General features: G+C 41.0%; 1 protein-coding gene across 22 annotated transcripts in view; it reads right to left on the bottom strand.

Annotated features, from left to right (window-relative positions):
* tnika (TRAF2 and NCK interacting kinase a) overlaps window positions 1–19,396 on the bottom strand; it is an 83,239-nt gene that overhangs the window by 36,734 nt on the left and 27,109 nt on the right. For all 22 annotated transcript variants that reach the window (XR_008573366.1, XM_054795853.1, XM_054795856.1 and 19 more), the window contains exons 3-5: window positions 3,878–3,934; window positions 1,853–1,978; window positions 317–427 (exon numbers count right to left, since the gene is read on the bottom strand). Coding sequence is in view for 21 of the 22 variants with exons in the window: in XM_054795853.1 (XP_054651828.1) it covers window positions 317–427; window positions 1,853–1,978; window positions 3,878–3,934 (294 nt within the window). In the remaining variant the exon portion in view is untranslated. The remainder of the gene's footprint in view (window positions 1–316; window positions 428–1,852; window positions 1,979–3,877; window positions 3,935–19,396) is intronic.

Below are 19,396 nucleotides of genomic sequence, written 5' to 3'. Positions count from 1 at the left end.
TGTTATTATGGTGTATATGATATACTATTATTTTAGTTTTTATATGATAATACATATAACAGTCATGATCAAATAATATAATACTATTCTATTATATATTATGTTCTGACACTCGGGCAGTAAGAAGTGACTGGTGTCCGAGCTTAAAGCGGCTCCGCGGATAAAACGTTTGAGCGATACGGCTGCCCTCAGCACAAAACAGATACGACGAGCATCGCGGGTCTGAAACGCGGTGCATCATCACTGCAACGCAAACGCCACGATTGGCTGTCGGGTGTAAAATGCGAGGACGGCGCGTAGGAAGTGAAATCATTACCCTGAGAATCTCTCGGCAGATGTAGGCTGTCCACTCTTCCTTCAGAGAGTTGCCCTTGGTGTTCTTGATCAGATCCGTCACGGAACCGGCACCGCAGAACTCCATGACGAGCTATACACGCACACACACAAGGCTGATTATTGACTGTTGGATTTGTATTACTACTACTACTACTACTACTACTACTACTAGTACTACTATCACAACTGCATTTTACTTAATGCCAGAAAAAGTGTTGTTCGGTCGTGGTCGACATCAGCTGGACACTTCATTAGGTACATCATGGACCTGTATTGACTTCAGACTGAAAGTCGTTTCTAACTTTCTAACAGCTCTTGTGTTCAAGTTCATGAGACAGCTCGATAGCAGGAAACGCACACAAACAACACAACAGATGTTACAGATGTTGGCTTTCACGTGGTTGGAGGTCAAAATGAGCCGGACAATACGCAAGCTTTGTCAGACAAGCTTAAAACATTTTGGGAACACGACAAATATGAGAAACCACGTGCACGTTTCCACCCGAACCAGGAGGAAAAGCAGCCGATGAAGTTGCTGCCAACCAGAGAACCATCCAGCAGGCGATAACGCATTTAGTCGTATTGGATTGTTGAGAAGCAGGGCTTTCGTGCTTTTTTTGCACACTTTGGAACCCACATCCAACGTCCATATTCTATGCTCAGGATTTTAGTTTGAGTTCATTTATTTGTGAAAAATGGCAGATTTTTTTTTTAATGTTGGTTCCTCAGAATATGCTGGAGTTTGTTCATTTTGTTCATGCTGCTGCTGGCGTGCTTTACTGTTCCTGCTGGTTCTGTGCAACGGGAAATACGTTGGCAGACGTAACCTCCCCTTTATCACACGATAATGGACGTCCACTCATCTGTTTCATGTTCATTTTACTTGTGGATCATTACAAATATGCTTTGTTGTAGTAATTAGATATAGAACAAAATGACGCATGAAAAAAACGTCCTCTGATTCGTAATCGCATCGAATTGTAAGGTGGCCAGAGATTCCCGCCCGTATTGACGATATTCTACAGAAATACACTTGTATTGAATTAATATTCCTTCTTTTTAATACTAAAATCATGTATATAAATAGAATACATTTCATACTAAAATAACCTAAATAAAGTATGGTATATCCTTCCTTCCTTCCGTCCTTCCTTCGTTCATTCGTTCATTCATTGTGCATTACATCTGTAGATATTTATTTAGTGGCCCAAAGTTCAGCTGGTCCGTTTTGGGCCCAGCTTCAAGCTCCCTCCGTCATCACCATGGATTACGAGGCGAGAGGAAGCAGAATCTCTCATCCTCTGGACATTGCAGACACGCAAACATGAGGCAACGAGAAGGGACATTTAGAGAAAACACACACACAACACGATGATGCTCCCCTTTAGCAGCTAATGTTAGATTAACCTGAAAACATTAGTGATGACTTGACTTTATCCGCATGCTTGGTTACTTCCATTGCCTCAGTGCATTGAAACACAGTCGCATAAAGAAAAGAGGCATAATAATACCACACCCATAGCTGGTCATCCATTCCAGGAGGGTTCTTCTTGATGAACGCGCCGTAGTAGGTGGCGATGTTGCGGTGATGACTGTACTTCTTCAGCATGTTTATTTCGGCTTTAATCTCCTCCTCCTCATCCTGAGACCACACGCACACGCACACACGCACACACACACACACACACACACACACACACACACACAGGAGGAAGCATCAGCAAGCAATGAACCGTGTGAACCTCTTAATGAGCCAGCGCTGGAACAAAAGGCTTGTTGAGGAATTAGCATTTTTGCAGCAGCAAAGAACACAGCTGGCTCGTGAACGACCCTCTAATAACGTTACTTTTTTAATTAAGATTAGTAAGGAGGGCTTTTTTTGGGTGGCAGGGGGGGTGTCTTGTCTGAAATGAGCAGTTGTTCACTTGAAAGTATAATTTGGGAAATGATGGCTCCACGATTGAGATAAGACTAATTTGAAAAGGCTTGTTTTGTTGGAGAACTGGAAGAATTGTGTGTTTGTGCCTGAATACTTTCCAGTTCATGACGGCGGAAAATCATTTCCTCCACTAAGGAGATTATGTTTGCATCTGTTTGGTTATCGCCTTTTGATACACATTTCAGCAAACACTTTTAAAACAGCCCATCTTCTCAAGGGAAAAAAGTACATGACACTTTAGAGTAGTCAGTGTACAGCCTGCACAGCAGCATAGGTTGGTCCTCTGACAACGAGTCCACACACGGGCAACACAAGTGAGCAGCAAGATAACTGTCTCTTGCCTAGAGTCAGGCACGGTGGTGGTAGCGTCATGGGGCTGCACGAGTGCTGCCGGCACTGGAGGGAGCTGCGGTTCATAAAAGGGAAAACATGAATGGGTCGAAACTGTTTCAAAGTGAGTCCAAAACACACCTCCAAGATGATGATTGTCTAAATCGGGGGTGTCCAAATGCTTTTGGTACGGATCGGAGCACCCCTAAAAATATATGATCAACATATTTTTTCTTGCCAATTTCAACTCTATGCTACTAAAAAACTTTATTTTTGCCCCATAACATTACCAGTCTATTCTCGTAAAATTGAGACTTTTTTTTCTTGTTAGAATACAACGTCTTTCTCTTGATATTTTGACTTTATTCTCGTTAGCTGTTTTTTCCCCATTTCTGCTATTGCCTTTTTTTGTAAATTTTCCAACCTAATTCAACTCTCAACTTTACTTTACATTAATTACATTATTCCTGTAAAATAATTTTACTTTATTGGTGTAAAACTTCATTCCCATAATATTTTGACATTATTCTGCTAACATGACTTTGCCGCAACCCAAGTTTCCAAAAATGACAATTTTACTTTGTTTAGTTTCTAAAATCAATACCACTTTAAAAAATAACATCTTTATGTCTTTAATATCTTAACTTTATGCTACAAAGATGGTGTTAGTTTTCCTCAAAATATTATGACTTTATTCTTGTAAAATTACCACTTTTTTCTCTTAATATTTTGACTTTATTCTTGTAAAATTACTACAGGTTTTTAAATTTTTCAGTTTTTTTTTTCATGTTCAATTATACTTTGGAATGGCCCCCGGGCCGCACTTTGGACACCGCTGGTCTAAACAGTCTGCTCTGGGACCGCGTGAGGGCTGTACTCCCATTTGGGAGATGCTCCTGTACATGTACTGATTTACACGCACTCATTCACATCCTCACTCATTCACTCCCTCGCTGCTTCGTTCCTCTGCAGCGTCGCATTGTTGTTGTGCTGACCGTGAAAGGCAGAGCGTAGTCGCCAGCATCTCTAAATATAGTCGCGATTCCCCCCTGCTTTGCAGACACGCCTGAGACCACACTGCCGCCCTAATAACTTGCAGCTAATATTACCATGGCGATAGGCCTGTCCTCATTTTCCTCGCTGCCGCCACATCACACTCGGCGCACTGGCACTGACTCATCGCTCTTAATTAGATGACACGGCGGTATAATCGCGGGAGATGATGGTTTGCCGGGCGCCGTGTGTGTGCGTGCGCGTGTGTGTGTTTCTTACCCCAGTGACATCCATGACCTTGATGGCTGCCAGCTGCCCTGTCTTAACATGGCGACCCTGGAGAAGGCAGGAAGCAGAAACTCAGAAAACATGTCAACAACAGCAACTACAAAGGCGTTATCGTCGACAACCACAACGGGTCCTCATGACAAATACGCCAAAAACCTGCTAACCTAGTTGTACGCAGCCACGGAGCTGACCGATAGATGACTTGACAGTCGGCGCCGTGCTACTGGGTCAACAGGACGCCTCGGTTGTGACACTAATTTGACCACTCGGTCAGTCACAAAAAGGACGGAAAAAGTGGGCCAGAGGTATCACCCAGCAGGACGACGTGGTGGACTGAATCCAGGCGACGCAGGCGCCCCGAGGTTCCAGGACGCTGGAAGAAGTGCGACGTCCGAGAGAGTCATGAGCTGATGACGCTAAAACTGCAAACTTCCACCCGTCTGGATTGACCTGACCTGTAAGCGTGTCACTGAAGGGGCAAATTCAAGCAGGTTCCGCTTTGGAGCTTTTCCAGCATCTTGCATTGTTTTAAATGACTTATTAAAATAACGCTTCTACCCCTGAACCGCTGCACACAAAAGGGTGAAAATATGTCAAAATGTGCACCCCCTTGTGTTGCCTGTGCTTATTTTTCTGGCAAATACACCACATGGTCAGGCTGTTAGTAAACCTCGAAAGTGGGGATTGACTTGGATTGGCTGTCACTTATAATAAGTTATAATGAGTTTTAATGAGTTATAATAAGTTATAATGAGTTGTAATAAGTTATAATGAGTTGTAATGAGTTGTAATAAGTTATAATGAGTTATAATAAGTTATAATGAGTTATAATGAGTTATAATGAGTTGTAATAAGTTATAATGAGTTATAATGAGTTATAAGTTATAATGAGTTATAATGAGTTGTAATAAGTTATAATGAGTCATAATAAGTTATGAGTTATAATAAGTTATAATGAGTTGTAATAAGTTATAATGAGTTATAATAAGTTATAATGAGTTGTAATAAGTTATAATAAGTTATAATGAGTTATAATAAGTTATAATGAGTTATGAGTTATAATAAGTTATAATGAGTTGTAATAAGTTATAATAAGTTATAATGAGTTATGAGTTATAATAAGTTATAATGAGTTATAATGAGTTATAATGAGTTATAATAAGTTATAATGAGTTGTAATAAGTTATAATAAGTTATAATGAGTTGTAATAAGTTATAATGAGTCATAATAAGTTATGAGTTATAATAAGTTATAATGATATAATGTTATAAATGATATGATTTAAAAACAATATCTTTTAAAAACAATGTACAAATGATACAATTCAACAGTTGCTTTTGTTAATTTATTATTATTAATTAAAAAAGCCAATTCCATAAAAGTGGCATTCTTAAGCAAAATGTCTTTTCCAGGTAGCAACCGTTTGCATTGATTCCTTGTGTGTACAGTATGTCTTCCCAAGCATCGAAGCTTCTATTTCTTTTGCGTCTCATACTTAAACCCCCCAAAACACAATTGAAGCTATTATGAAGACTTTAAAGTACAAATACAGTAAACACACACATGCATACAAACAAGAGCAAGACTGTTCTCCGGGAGGAATTGTTCGAAAGCAGATGGCATTGAGGCTTGCCTCCAAAGCGCCCCCTGGGGGCTGCCATGGAAGGGTCACCGATAATGAGCATCGGGCCAAAGCAGGGGGTGCTGCTCCAGTTAATAGAGCAGTGCATTATGGGATGTGTTGGCCGTGTTCATTCATAAAAGCTGAGATTTAAAAGGGATTTTCCACCAGTCGTTGGTCGGCCTTTTTGTTTTTGATTGACACGTGACACCTGATGATTAGTTGCTCAATCAATTGCAGATCAATTGCATTGACAACTTCCAACAAACGTCATAAAAGGACAGAAAAGTCACCAGATGAAAAGTTACGGTTTAACATGATGATTCATTGTCTGACGGGATCACGATCTGGATGTCGGTTCGGCCCTCGCTCTCACGCTAAAAAGACGCTTGTAAGAGGAAAATCTGGAAAGACTAAGCAGGAATTTCTCATTAGGATCAGACTGCCCCAATTCCACAAGGCACAAGGGCTGGCTTTGTTGGCGGCCAACAAAAGGAATCGCAGCCACATCTCAGTGACTCATAGGGAAGATTGACCCCTTTTTCAGCGGGTGGAGTTGGAAGGGAGCTGTCCCACACGGGCATCATCAGTGGCTCCAATGTGGTCCATCGCTTTGACTCCACGTTAAAGGCTGCATCACCACTTGCACAGTCAAGTAGTTGAGATTAACTCCAATCCTTCTCCATGCCGCTTACATTGTTCAGGGTCACAAGAGCTCTGGAGCCTACAGTAGTCCTTCACTGACCCATTTCCAATGAAGGGATCGCAGTTTATCGAGTAACAAGGGGGATTCTCGTTTTTCTGTAAACGGCATTTGCAGCCAAGATGCTTTGGAAGACATGCAAGCATAGATGTCATACGGATATCCTCAAAGTCATATATTCATGAGATAAACGGCCAGTGGCTTATGGGCTATTAGTTGTAGTTTTGTTTCATGCATGGTGGCCATGTTTTTCCACACACGTGCCTGTTAGTCCCCTAACGGTATGTACCAAAATGAAACGTCTTGAAGTTCCAGTTGGTGTTTTTGTAGAGCGTGTCTAGTTTGTAAACACTGATGACAGTTTAGAGTCTTCAGCAAACCTTGCATGTGCTGTTAGTTTGAAAACGGTTGACAGAAAATTTGCGTGCCGATTCCCAGACCAAATCATCCATCCGCTCCGACACCGACTCGTCCCACGCTTGACCTTCAGTCGTGCAAAATCACAAGCAGCATGCAAGGGACCTGCTTGCCAGCGTTTCTTGGCACTTTCATGAGTTTATGTGCCACGGCAAGGGCACGCTGCGGCCGTGCCGGTGGCTTCGAACAAAGCTCTTGGAATTGACATCACTCAGTGCCAGATGGAACCACAATCTTAATTTGGATTCACCTTTGCACATGCACATGCACATGCAGAAAGAACTACCAACTAAAAGGAACTGTTGTAAATCTAAGCACAATATTACGTTCAAATGACGCGTGAGGAAGTGTAAGTGCCACAAAATATACTCAACAAAAACAGAAACGCAACTTGTTTTTGCTCTGGTTTTTCATGAGCTAAACTCAAGTATCGATACACCAGGGGTGTCCAAACTTTATCCAGCGAGGGCCACATTGTGAAAAATGAATGATGCAACATTGCCACTTTGATATAGATATTCTAATATTATAATAATAATAATAATAATATCAGGGATGCCTCGATCAGGGTTTTATGCTGCCGATTCCGATCATCCAGGACTGAAATTGGACGATACCAATCACATGGATTAATGATACATTTTCCAATGTATTGATAATGAGTGCTGTTGGCCAGGGGTGCCGTATAAATGGGAAAAGTCAGGACAATTCCAAGGTCCCTTGACTGCCAGGGGACCCAAACAAATAGATAATTACTAATAAAATGAGTAATTAATTAATAAAGGAGGGGCAACGTGATTTTTTTCCCATGGGACCCAGAACTCCTGCACCCCTGCTCCTAGCTGTATATGAAAAAAGGAACCATAAAATCACCTTAATTGAGACTAAAACATATTGGACTTACATTTTGAAGAGAACATATATTACTGGTGAAAATTCCAGCCTCGAAAACTCACCATACTCAATTGTTTGTTCTCCAAATGCCGTATTCAAGCTTTTTAACGTGCTACTCCCGGAACACTTCGTGGCATGTGTTAGCAGCTAATTCCACACGGCAGACATGATTGTTATTGCTTTGAAGGAAAGCGGGAGGACGACGCTTCCAAAGACGATAGTTAGGGCAAGACACTACGCTGCCCGAAAGGATGACTGCGGTCTGCAATAGTGCTAGCCACAGGTGATCGGCGTTGAAAGACATTCATCAGCATATGCTGATCACGCCATTTTTCACGGAAATCGGTGGCCGGTCAATCGGAGCATTCCTAAATAATATAAGACATTTCTTTTTAAACTACAAGCATAATGTTGTAATACTATGAGAAAAATATTTTTCACAATAATTCACACAATATTTTTACAATATTCGTAGCAAAATAAAGAATAAAGTTGCATTTTTGAAAATTATGGTGGGAAAAAGTTTATGAGAATAAAGTCAAACTATTATGGGAGTGAAGTCATTATGTTTCGAACAACATTACAAGAAGATAGTTGAAATATTTGTAAAATATATATAATAGCAAACAGCAAAAATGAGCAGTGGAGCAAAAGTAATAATACACTTTCTCACCTGTACCACAAAGCTCAGATGCAGGCTGTTTTTTTCTAGAAATATACGGCACATAATGTGCTAGCATATCTACTGTACTTGGGTTGGATTACAAAATGTCAAATATCCAAGTGACCCCCGTACCTTTTGACTTTGCGGCCCCCGCTGGGAAACGTTTTGACACTGCTAAATATTTTATAAAATATTTTCTTGACCCTATAAAATAAATGTGACTGAACGTATTCGTTTTTTGCCAGGATATCGTAAAATGTCTATTTATTACACTTATAATGCGTTTTTTTTTTTTTGTGGATGTTTTATTTTGGTCAATGGCCCAGGGCTTAAGAGGTTAATCATAAAGCATAATGGAAAACTGATACTACGCCAATACTATGTGATCCCTATGCTGTCCCATCCATGACAATACGCTCTGATCGCTTCCGCCACTTGTTTTCAGACTGCTCCGACTCTCTGACCTAAATCTGCAGTTTTTCCACTCGTGCTTATCCCACTGATTCCCACTCATTATCCAACCCTCTTAACCCCTCTTTTGCCTTTCATTATCGCATCAGCTCCATCCTCTCAATGCCCCGCTTGTACGTTGGCTCGTATTTCCTGCCTCGTCCCTCCTCTGTCGCAGCTCGGAACTCGGGCCTGTGAGAGGCGACGTGTCTGTGAACGCAACTGAAGCGGACGCTAATGCAGGCAAAACAAGCTTCGGCTCAGAGCGCGACGAGCAGATGCGACACGAGCCGAGGCACCCATCCCGTATTGTGTCTGCAAAATAAAAACACACTCAAAGACAGCTGCTTTCGCCCTCTGGCATCATTGCAGTCATAACAATCTTATTGTGGCTCCAATTCCACCTTCTTTAATCCCATTAAGTTATTTTTCATCAAATATGTTGGGGGGAAAAAACATGTCACTCACACGTAAAACCCCGAAAGCAGCGATGGGGCTGCCAAGCCAGGTGTATTAGAGCGATAACTGGACCCAATTGGCTACGTGTGTTCCGCTCGGATGGCCGCCCTGTGCAGTCGACAGCTAACTGATACCCAACAGATAGCCGATCAGCCTTCAGGCGACAGCCTCACAGAGGAGTCAATACTGCTGCAGTGAGTGCATCAACACGTTAGCCTGCTATTGCATGACTTGTGTGCCTTTCCACATGTTGGAGTCGAGTGAAAACATCTCTTAATGAAGCCAAACGCATCTAACGATATCGGTCACTAGCAAGACGGAGCCGCCTGTGAGTGCTTTTAAAAGGGGGAGGGGCCCACAGCAGCACCCGCCCGCTAGTCGCATAAATTAAAAAAAAAAAAAAAAGACAGAATCAAGAGGGGACTGAATACTCGCTAAATATAGCAAGTCACAAGCAAGACGGAGCCGCCTGTGAGTGCTTTTAAAAGGGGGCGTGGCCCACAGCAGCACTTGCTCGCTAGTTGCTTAAAAAGAAAAAGACAATGAAGAGGGGACTGAATACTCGCTAAATATAGCAAGTCACAAGCAAGACGGAGCTGCCTGTGACTGCTTTTAAAAGTGTTGCGTGCAGCGAGAAATTCCATAGTTTCATCATTTTGGATTAAAGTTAAAATGAACTACCCAGAACTTTGCGCAACGGCATTGAGGATGCTGTTGCCGTTCCCATCAAATTACTGACCGGCTTCTCAGCGTAGCCCACTGCCAAGTGGAGGATGAATTGAGGCACGGTGTCGATTACAATACATATTACATATTTTATATTTATCATATATTATCATTCATTGAGATAAACCTGCTAATCAAATTATGGGTGCAGGAAGTGTAAGACTCTCCAAAAGCAAACAATGTGCATCTGCTGCGTGTAAGTACAGGTCATGACTACATCATAATGATAAACTGTATACCTATACAGCGAGGTAGGCCTCCTGTGGGAGACATGATTCACTTTTACGACGTGCCTATGACTATAAGGAGCTGAAGGTTGAAGATAGCACACACACGCGCGCGCGCACACACACGCAAACATGTGCAAGCGCTGCAGGCTGCAAAGCAAAAGGATCTCTTCATCATTCCCAGCTTGCAGCTTCACTACAGTGGGACTGGGATGCCTGCCACCACCTTAATATAACCTGCTGCTGGATATCAGTGTGTGTTTTGATTGTTGATGTGCACGTCCGCTCGTGCCCTTGCCAAGTCAATTACACACACATGCACACACACGCGCACACACACACACACACACACACACACACACACACACACACACACACACACACACACACACACGCTTCTTCACTTGGACACATTTACCATGCAGGACACTTCCTGTTGTAGCCTAGCAACACTCCTGGCTGGTCCAAGTATATTGGGCATGACACTTAAATGCACACACACACACACACACACACACACACACACACACACACAAAGAGAAGAATAGTTTGGATGAAAGAGCGTTGTCCTCTTATGGGAAAGGAAAGGAGGTGAGGCTAAGGACAGGAAGGAAGGAAGGAAGGAGACAGAGGAGGAAGCACAAGACACATTTGCAGCAGAGAGAGCGGACCTGCATGAACCTTTACTTGTTTTCTGACATCCGGCATCTGTAAAGCTGGAAAGACGTTTAAAGAGAAGTCGCTGCTGTACACGAGTCCCAATAAACACCAACCCCCCCCTTGGTACTCTCTGCAGTTGTGCAAATACACGCCCCCCTGCCACGAGAAATACTTGTCTTATATTTTAAAATCTGCCATCATCCTGACATTTACATACGACCTAGAAAAGGAAAAACGTGAATGAACGCCCTGCACTCGCCAAACGGGAGCGAGTAACAGACTGTGTTGCCAAACTCTTTGTGGAGAGGAAATGGGTTACACCCTAATCCTAATCCTAATCCATGCCATGCTGGTAATCCACGCGTACACAAACACAGACAGACACCGATACCAAATTTGCTGAACAGCATCATGTTGGCATGGTAACTGGACATCTGAAAGGTGTGTCTTCATCAGGGTGAAGGCATATTTTATTCAAGAGGACACTGAGGGCAGCAAAAAATAAGAGCGCTGCAGCAAAGTGAAGATTGTGGATATATTGTCATGTCCAGAGCTAAAGCACTGTAAGAGCGTAACCTAGCATTAGCTTGTGTCTTTCATTTTGTCACTACAAGACATGTATCAAATTGGCTCGACCAATGAGTGGCCAGTGATCTCCCATATGGTATCGCTTGGAACCCTGGCTGGGTTACCCAGCATGCCTTGCGGATTATGAATTAGTATGAAATAGCATTGTTTTGCATGCATATTGGTGTAAAAGCGTTTATTTACACTGCATATCACCACCCATCTGTTTCGTGTCTGTGATTAGCATTCGGGCTCATTTTAGTACGACCCTTGGTTTTCACCCAAAATCACAGCCAGAAACAAAAATGTCCGGCTTCCTGTTTGGTTGCACCGTGAGCGCGGGAAGTGTTTGCTTTGTGTTAAAGCAGGGGTGTCCAAACTTTTTCCTGCAAGGGCCACATAAATGCAAGGGTGCCACTTTGCCACGTGGATATTTTGTAAAGCAACGTGTGCTATGATATGCTAAGAAGTTATAAATAGTTCAAGAAAAAACTGCATCTCAGCTTTGTCATTTGGTGAAAAAGCACATCAGTATCAACCTTTTTCCCCCATTTTTGCTGTTGTCTTTTTTTGTAATTTTCCAAATATTTCAATTTTCTTTTTAAATAATCATCTTAAATGTCTTCTCAGGATATTATGACTTTTTTCCCATAATATTTTGACTTTATTCCCATCATATTATAACTTCTTCCCCAACCTAATTTTCCAAAAATTACATTACGACTTTTGAAAAAATTATTTTTAAAATGTAATATATCCACTCTATGCTACTAAAATGGCATTATATATCTCTAATAATATTATGAGTTTTTTCTTGTAAAATACTGATTTTTTTTTCTTGTTAATATGTGACTTTTTTTTACTCTTCTTTGACTTTATTCTCTCAAAATTACAGCTGCTTTTCCATTTCTGCTTGGGGGGTTTTTTGTGTAATTTTCCAACTATTTAAACTTTCTCCTTCTAAATTTTATTCTCATAATATTAGGACTTTATTCCCATATTATTTGAATTTATTCCCTTAGTATTATAACTTTTTTCCCTGTCTAATTTTCCAAAAATTACAGCAAAATATTTGTTTGGGGAAAATTATATTATGGAAAGACAGTCAGAATATTATATGCTGGTTGAAAATAGCACAGTAAGGAATTCATAGTAAAGTTGATAAAAAGTTCATGTCATTTAACAATTCGTGGAGAAGTTCAGACATTCCATCCTTTAATATTTCAATTTTATGCCACTGAAATGATGTTATTTTTTTCCTCATAATATGTTGATTTTATTTTTGTAAAATTACTGCAGATTTTTCTATTTTTGCTGTTTTTTTTTGTAGTTTTCTTGTTAAATTGTATTTTTAGAATGTGCCAAAGGCCAATACTTTGCACTCTGGAAACCCCAGTGTTAGCGTGTCAGAAATAGACGTTTTTATGGGCATATCAATTACTCGCCATGATCGTGGGATTCTACTGAAAACACTCGCTGGCCACTTCAATAGGTACACCTGCAAACTCACGCACACACGCACACTGCAGAAGTGTCTGATTTTTCAAAAGCATTTTTAGACCAAAATGAAAGCCAAAGCACATGAAATTGCAACCAAGATATGATACCAATGTTTCACTCTGTCTGCACCCCGGGAGCGTCAATACTGAACTTGCTTGACCTTCACTCCCATCATGCTCTGCAGCAGGTGCGGGGGAATTACGGCCACTTTCAGCAAACAAATGGCCCAAACACAGTTCTGCCTCACAGAACACAAAGAAATAAGGGAGCAATAGAACTGGCAAAAACACACCCCGCCGCAGTTAAGACACCTGCAATTTGCCCGCGACACACAAACACGCACGCACACACACAGGGCCGCAAAAAACACACCGCTGTGGAATCAGTGAGGCAGTAAATAAAAGTGACAAAGGCCTCCATTCCAATCTAATACGCCACTGCCAAGGAAACACAAGAGGTGGCCCGAGGCTGCTCACACATACGGTAAGTAGGGAGAGGAAGAGCGACACACTGAGACGGGGGGGAATTCAAAAGCAGAGACGTGACAATATGGAAGACAGTTACAAGCAGAGACTTTGAAGAAAGAGGAAAGACGGGAGCAATGATGTGTGAAGCGGTCCTGGGGGTGTTGATTGCCGGCTACAGGTGTGTGTGTGTGTGTGTGTGTGTATTGAAAGAGTTGTGCGATCAGCAGACAATCAGCATGTGTTGATTGTCTTATCTGCTAAAGCCTCCTGAAACAATAATCCATCACCGGCCCGAGACGCAGTCGCTCATTATCGCCGGACGCTTGCACTGCGACAAGCTAATTACCGAGCCGGCGGACACACAACTGTTGGACAAACACGCTAATCTGAGGGCTCGGCGAAAAGGATTTGGCGCAGTGCTGATTAATCACAAACGCACACAGTTTAAGAAAGTGAACGGCAACGCAACAACATAGTGACATGTCACTGTTTTCATGTAGACACTAATACGTTTTTTTAAAACTTGAATAATAATTTGGAGTGCATGAGAAAGTGAGAAATTTGCTTCTTTTTTTTGCTGTTAAAAAAAATTTATCAAAATATTTTTATAATATCATATTGCCATAATATTCTGACTGTATTTCCATAATATAATTTTCCCCAAATAAATATTAAGTTTGTTTCTCATAATATTAAAACTTTTAAAAAAGAAAACATTTTCTTGCAATTTTTTCCTCGTTAACTTTTTTCTAAATATTTTTACTTCATTCTCGTAACATTAGAGCTGTTTTTCCCATTTTTGCTGGTTTTTTTTTTTACATTTTCCAACTATTTCAACTTTCTTCTCGTAAATTTTCGTGTCGTGATATTATAACGTCATTCCCATATTTTGACGTTATTCTCCTAACTTTATAACTTTTTCCCCAAGCTAATTAAATTTTAAAAAATTGATTTAAAATACTAAATATAGAACAAATACCAAAATAATTTTCTTCATTATACAATTTTTTTCTTAATATTTTGACTTTATTCTTGTAAAATTAGAGCAGATTTTTTATTTATTTTGGTTTTCTTGTTAAATTACATTTTTAGAATGTGCCGCAGGCCAATAAAAAACAGCCGCCGGCCGCACATGGCCCCCAGGCTATACTTTGGACACCCATGCTCTGGAGACTCTTCTCCAAAAAAACGACTTTGAATCTGACTTTTTCTGGACTTCTTGGAGACTTTTGGAGAAGCCCTCGCTCATAAATACTTTATGACGCACCTGGTCTGCCAGAGAATAAGAAGATGTAGCAGGAGGGATCAGTGTTGCCAACTTAAAAAGACTTTTGTCACTATATTTAGCAAATTATTTGAATCCTCTAAATACTCTTTTCTCTCACAAAAGCAAGTAGCGACAAGTCTAGTGATGAGTTTTTTGGATGCTCTGACATGAGCACATATCGCTCTTCTCAACGAGCAGCAGGTGCTGATGTGGGCCTTCCTCCACTTTTTGCAAATGCATCATGGCCAATTATGCAAATTTGACAATTATGTCATTACTCCAACCCACCACCAGTGCTGTGAGAATAGCTGTCTTCACAAACCAAACTAAGACTTGGTGGAAACGGGGCTTTAGGTAGTAGTTGATGCTGTTGTTGAATTACAGTTTCCTCAATCACGTTTCACAAAAATGTCCAAAAATTGTTAAGTCAGAAAACTGGCTTAGATAAGATATTTGCTGTATTGCACAACACAGCAGCAACAGAACCAATGTTGTAATAGCAAAAAAAAAAAAAATAGCAGCAAACAGCTCAGTCAGCATTAATAGTGCCATTGAGTGCATTGTAAACAACAGTAAACACAGTAAGTGTAACACGCATGAGAGTCACACCATCGGCTGAGTAAAGACAACTGACATTTTAAAGCCCAAGTAGAGGTAGCTAAAGCTACAGGCATGCTACTTCAAATGCAGCTGCTCTCACCTGGTGGAGGTAATAAAAATAAAAAATACACCAGAAGCCTCAATTGCATTGTCACCAGCACTCCCCGCATTATTGAAGCAATCATTATTTGATTCCGCCGTGTCCCGCGTGACTGCAAGCAACAGCAGGCATCACCCCTAGCTTCATTAATTCTTCTATTTGCAAGGGCAAAATGCTGAACTCCAGAGAACAAGCTTTCTAAGCAGGAAAGAAACTGTGTCTGCATTATCTCACAGCTCCAGAAAAGGAATGCGCAAAGAGCAGGAAGGAAGCATACACTAGAAAAAAAAGGCACTGACAGTGTGGGAGAGGTAATCGCAAGGGGAAGATCCAAGGGGTTACAGAAATAACTTGAGACTTGCTGCAAGACGTGGTTGAAAAGTTAACATATTGATGGGAAAGAGACATGCTGACATACGCTTTGATAGCCACCACCTGCATGGTTTAGGCATCTCTTTGTGCTGCATTCGCGGAAATTATGCGTGTCACGAATTCTTAACAAAAATGCGTTTAAGTAGAAACAAGGCTTAACTCCAGGTTAGGTTTGGACATTTGAATTTCAACAATACCAGAGTTCTTTTTTGGATGGAATGTCCGAACCTCTCCATGAATTGTTAAATGATATGAACTTTTTATCAACTTTACTATGAATTTCTTACAGGGCTATTTTCAACCAGCATATAAATATCAAACCATTCAACTTGAATGTAAATGTAATGAAGTTTCGGTCTCACTTTAACATAAGGTACACAAAAATACAGTAGTTACTGAGGAACTAATGAAGAACCAATGAGGAACTTATGACTAAGCCACATAAATTTAGAGTAGTTACTGAAGAACTAATGAAGAACTAATGAGGAACTAATGACTAAGCCACATAAATTTAGAGTAGTTACTGAAGAACTAATGAGGAACTAATGACTAAGCCACATAAATGTAGACTAGTTACTGAAGAACTAATGCAGAACTATTGAGGAACTAATGACTAAGCCACATAAATTTACAGTAGTTACTGAAGAACTAATGAGGAACTAATGACTAAGATACATAAATTTAGAGTAGTTACTGAAGAACTAATGAAGAACTAATGACTAAGCCACATAAATTTAGAGTAGTTACTGAAGAACTAATAAGGAACTAATGACTAAGCTACATAAATTTAGAGTAGTTACTGAAGAACTAATGAAGAACTAATTACTAAGGCACAGAAATTTAGAGTAGTTACTGAAGAACTAATGAGGAACTAATGACTAAGATACATAAATTTAGAGTAGGTACTGAAGAACTAATGAGGAACTAATGACTAAGCTACATAAATTTAGAGTAGGTACTGAAGAACTAATGAAGAACTAATGACTAAGATACATAAATTTAGAGTAGGTACTGAAGAACTAATGAGGAACTAATGACTAAGCTACATAAATTTAGAGTAGGTACTGAAGAACTAATGAAGAACTAATGACTAAGGCACATAAATTTAGAGTAGTTACTGAGGAACTAATGAGGACGTAATGAAGAACTAATGAGTAGTGGTTAGAGTTAGTGTTACGTAGGGTCGTTCTTCATTAACTACTGTAATTTTGTGTACCTTATTGTAAAGTGTTACCGAAGTTTCTTTTTACAGGAGGACACTTTCACAAAGATTTTTGAAAGACTTTTGAAAAGTAGTAACTTTGTTTGCTGCCTCAATGTTGGTGTAAGCTATTTTTTATGAAACCCTTATTTTGTGAACACAGGTAAACAGGATATAGCCGAAAGTGGTCTTATTTTGAAGGCCGGAAGCGCTTTGTGTGAGTTGAGAAGGTCCCTTGACTAGCAGAGACCTGTGCAAATGATAAACTTGCCTTGCCGTAGCTGTCACGCTGTCCTTTTACACCGGACTTGCACATCAGCTAGCACCCTGAAACCCTGGCTTACATTGGCATGAGACAGACGCCGTTTTTTGCTTGACTTCCCATATTTTGACTGCTTAGAGGAAGTCCAACGTAGCGCATCGAAGACAAGGTACTGTGTTATTTCTACGCCATGAATGTGTGAACATTAATCATAATCACCATCCTTTGCATGATATCGCTATCACTGTGTTGCAAATGTTGAGCCGACCGCTCTTTTTTATGAAGTTAAGCCAAACTTTTTAGCCGCTTTTTCTTCGCTAGTGCTCGCCAGCTTCTTCTTCCGGTCGACGAAGTGTGCATCAAATCCAGGGATCAAAATAAAAACATTTGTAGGCTCCATGGATCAATCCAGCGATGCCCGAGACTCGATGCCCAACCCTACTTCAGGTAATGCCCTGTCTTTTGTCATCATTTAGAAGTCTATTTAACTGTTGTTGAATAAACAAGTGGGGCGCCCTTCTACCTCCTTCTCAAACTGCAGATGTGTCTTTTAGCAGTTCCCTAATGCTCCACAACACCTACAGCCACAGCCACAGCTGTTAATGCCCTTTTTTTAGAGACCCCAGGGGTTATTTGCTTTGGTGGACCACAGGAGACTAAGTGGTTAATTGAATAGGAGGTGTTATGTGGTGCATTTACAGTAGACAATGTTAAAATCCAAAACGGTCTTTCCTCCTGTCCTCCTTCCTCTTCAGCGTTGCGATGGTCTCACCACCCCACGCAAACGTATTGCATCACTGACTCACTAAGTCATTTATCCAGATTAGGTCACAAGTGCACTCACTTCCTAATTCACTCACTTAGCAAGTGACCCATCCACTTATCCCTCACTTCCACTCAACCTGCACGCCTGGCGTCTTCAGAACACCCGGGCAGAAGATGACAAACGCTTCCTCCGACGCCCACCTCGACAGACCAGGCCGACACATTGAAAGGACAGAGTGTGAAGGAGGAGGAGGAGGGGCAGGCCGGTTCAGCACATTGCCGCCACGCTCCAATGGAGTTGGAGGTCAAACAAAGAGGCGAGATGATTTACTGTACAGCGCGGAGGTGAGGGCAAGGAAGGAAGGAGAGCGTTGTCAGGACGAGGAGAGAAAGAAACACGATCTGGAGACACCGTGTGAAGCTGGTTAGTTCGTCCCAAATGTGTTTGATGGTGTTGATCTTCCACAAACGTAAAAGGTGCCATGATAGTGTATTGGACGTGTGTTGGCCTCTGATAGAGTGTGTGTCTCCAAGAAACGCTATTATGTACTTTTTTCCACTGTTGACATACTGCATACACTGTAACACTTGCAAACGTACATGACATACAACAACGCAACATTGAGGAGTAGGACAGGAGGACACAAATGCTAGCGACACTAGCATAGCTACGTGATGCTACAGTCAGGTGACCATATGTTGATGACCAAAAACCAGGGCATGCCGTCGACTGATGAGATTCTCAAATGATACTCAAAGTTTACTCAAAGATGTCTTATATTTTCAATACATGTTGAGTAGGGTTGTCCGATATTGGCATAAAAATGTAATATCAGGAACATAATGCTGTATGTAGGCCTATGGGCTCCCGTATTTTCTGGCGCGCAAATGATGATGTCATCAAACCGCTTCTCAAGCGTGTAAACAACCAAGCTACAAGCTACATGCTACCTCGCTCCTTCCATCCATCCATTTTCTATGCTGCTTATCTTCACTTGTAGGAATGCTACAATTCCCGAAGTAAGCGACGGTAAAATCCGACACTGTGCGTGCGCTCGATTTCGTATGATATCGGGTGTGTTTTAATTCGTATACACGTTTGTTAGGTAAATCACTTCTTCCTCCACAATTTTGTGTTGGACCACCTCGAGTCATACGAGTGTTTCGAAAGTTAAGTCCAACTTTAAGCCTTTCAAACTCGGAACTTCAGGACAAGATAAAAGGTATGTAGGATAAAAATTCACAAAATGTAATTAAAATCTGAAAAAATAAAATATGTTAATTTTGGCGTGGAATTACGGTGTACATGCAATTTGTAGTGTGCGTGTGGCCAATCTCTGAGATACTGAACCCCCAGTTGCTCCAGATGCTGTGTCATCAGTAGGTATATGTGTAATATATGTATGTAATATATGTAATATATGTGTAGCAGTGTCAAACTGCTTTGAGTGCCTCGAAAGTGGAAAAGCGCGATACAAGTGAAAGACCATTTTCCATGTACCATCATAATTGGTCCAAAATCTCTCACAGATACTGCAACCTTCTCATTGACTGCACCTCCGTTTCCCTCACCTCACGTCCGAAATC

Source organism: Dunckerocampus dactyliophorus, chromosome 13 (assembly GCF_027744805.1).
Source record: "Dunckerocampus dactyliophorus isolate RoL2022-P2 chromosome 13, RoL_Ddac_1.1, whole genome shotgun sequence".
Classification (NCBI taxonomy): Eukaryota; Metazoa; Chordata; class Actinopteri; order Syngnathiformes; family Syngnathidae; genus Dunckerocampus; species Dunckerocampus dactyliophorus.
This window is presented reverse-complemented; position numbering and strand designations above follow the sequence as displayed.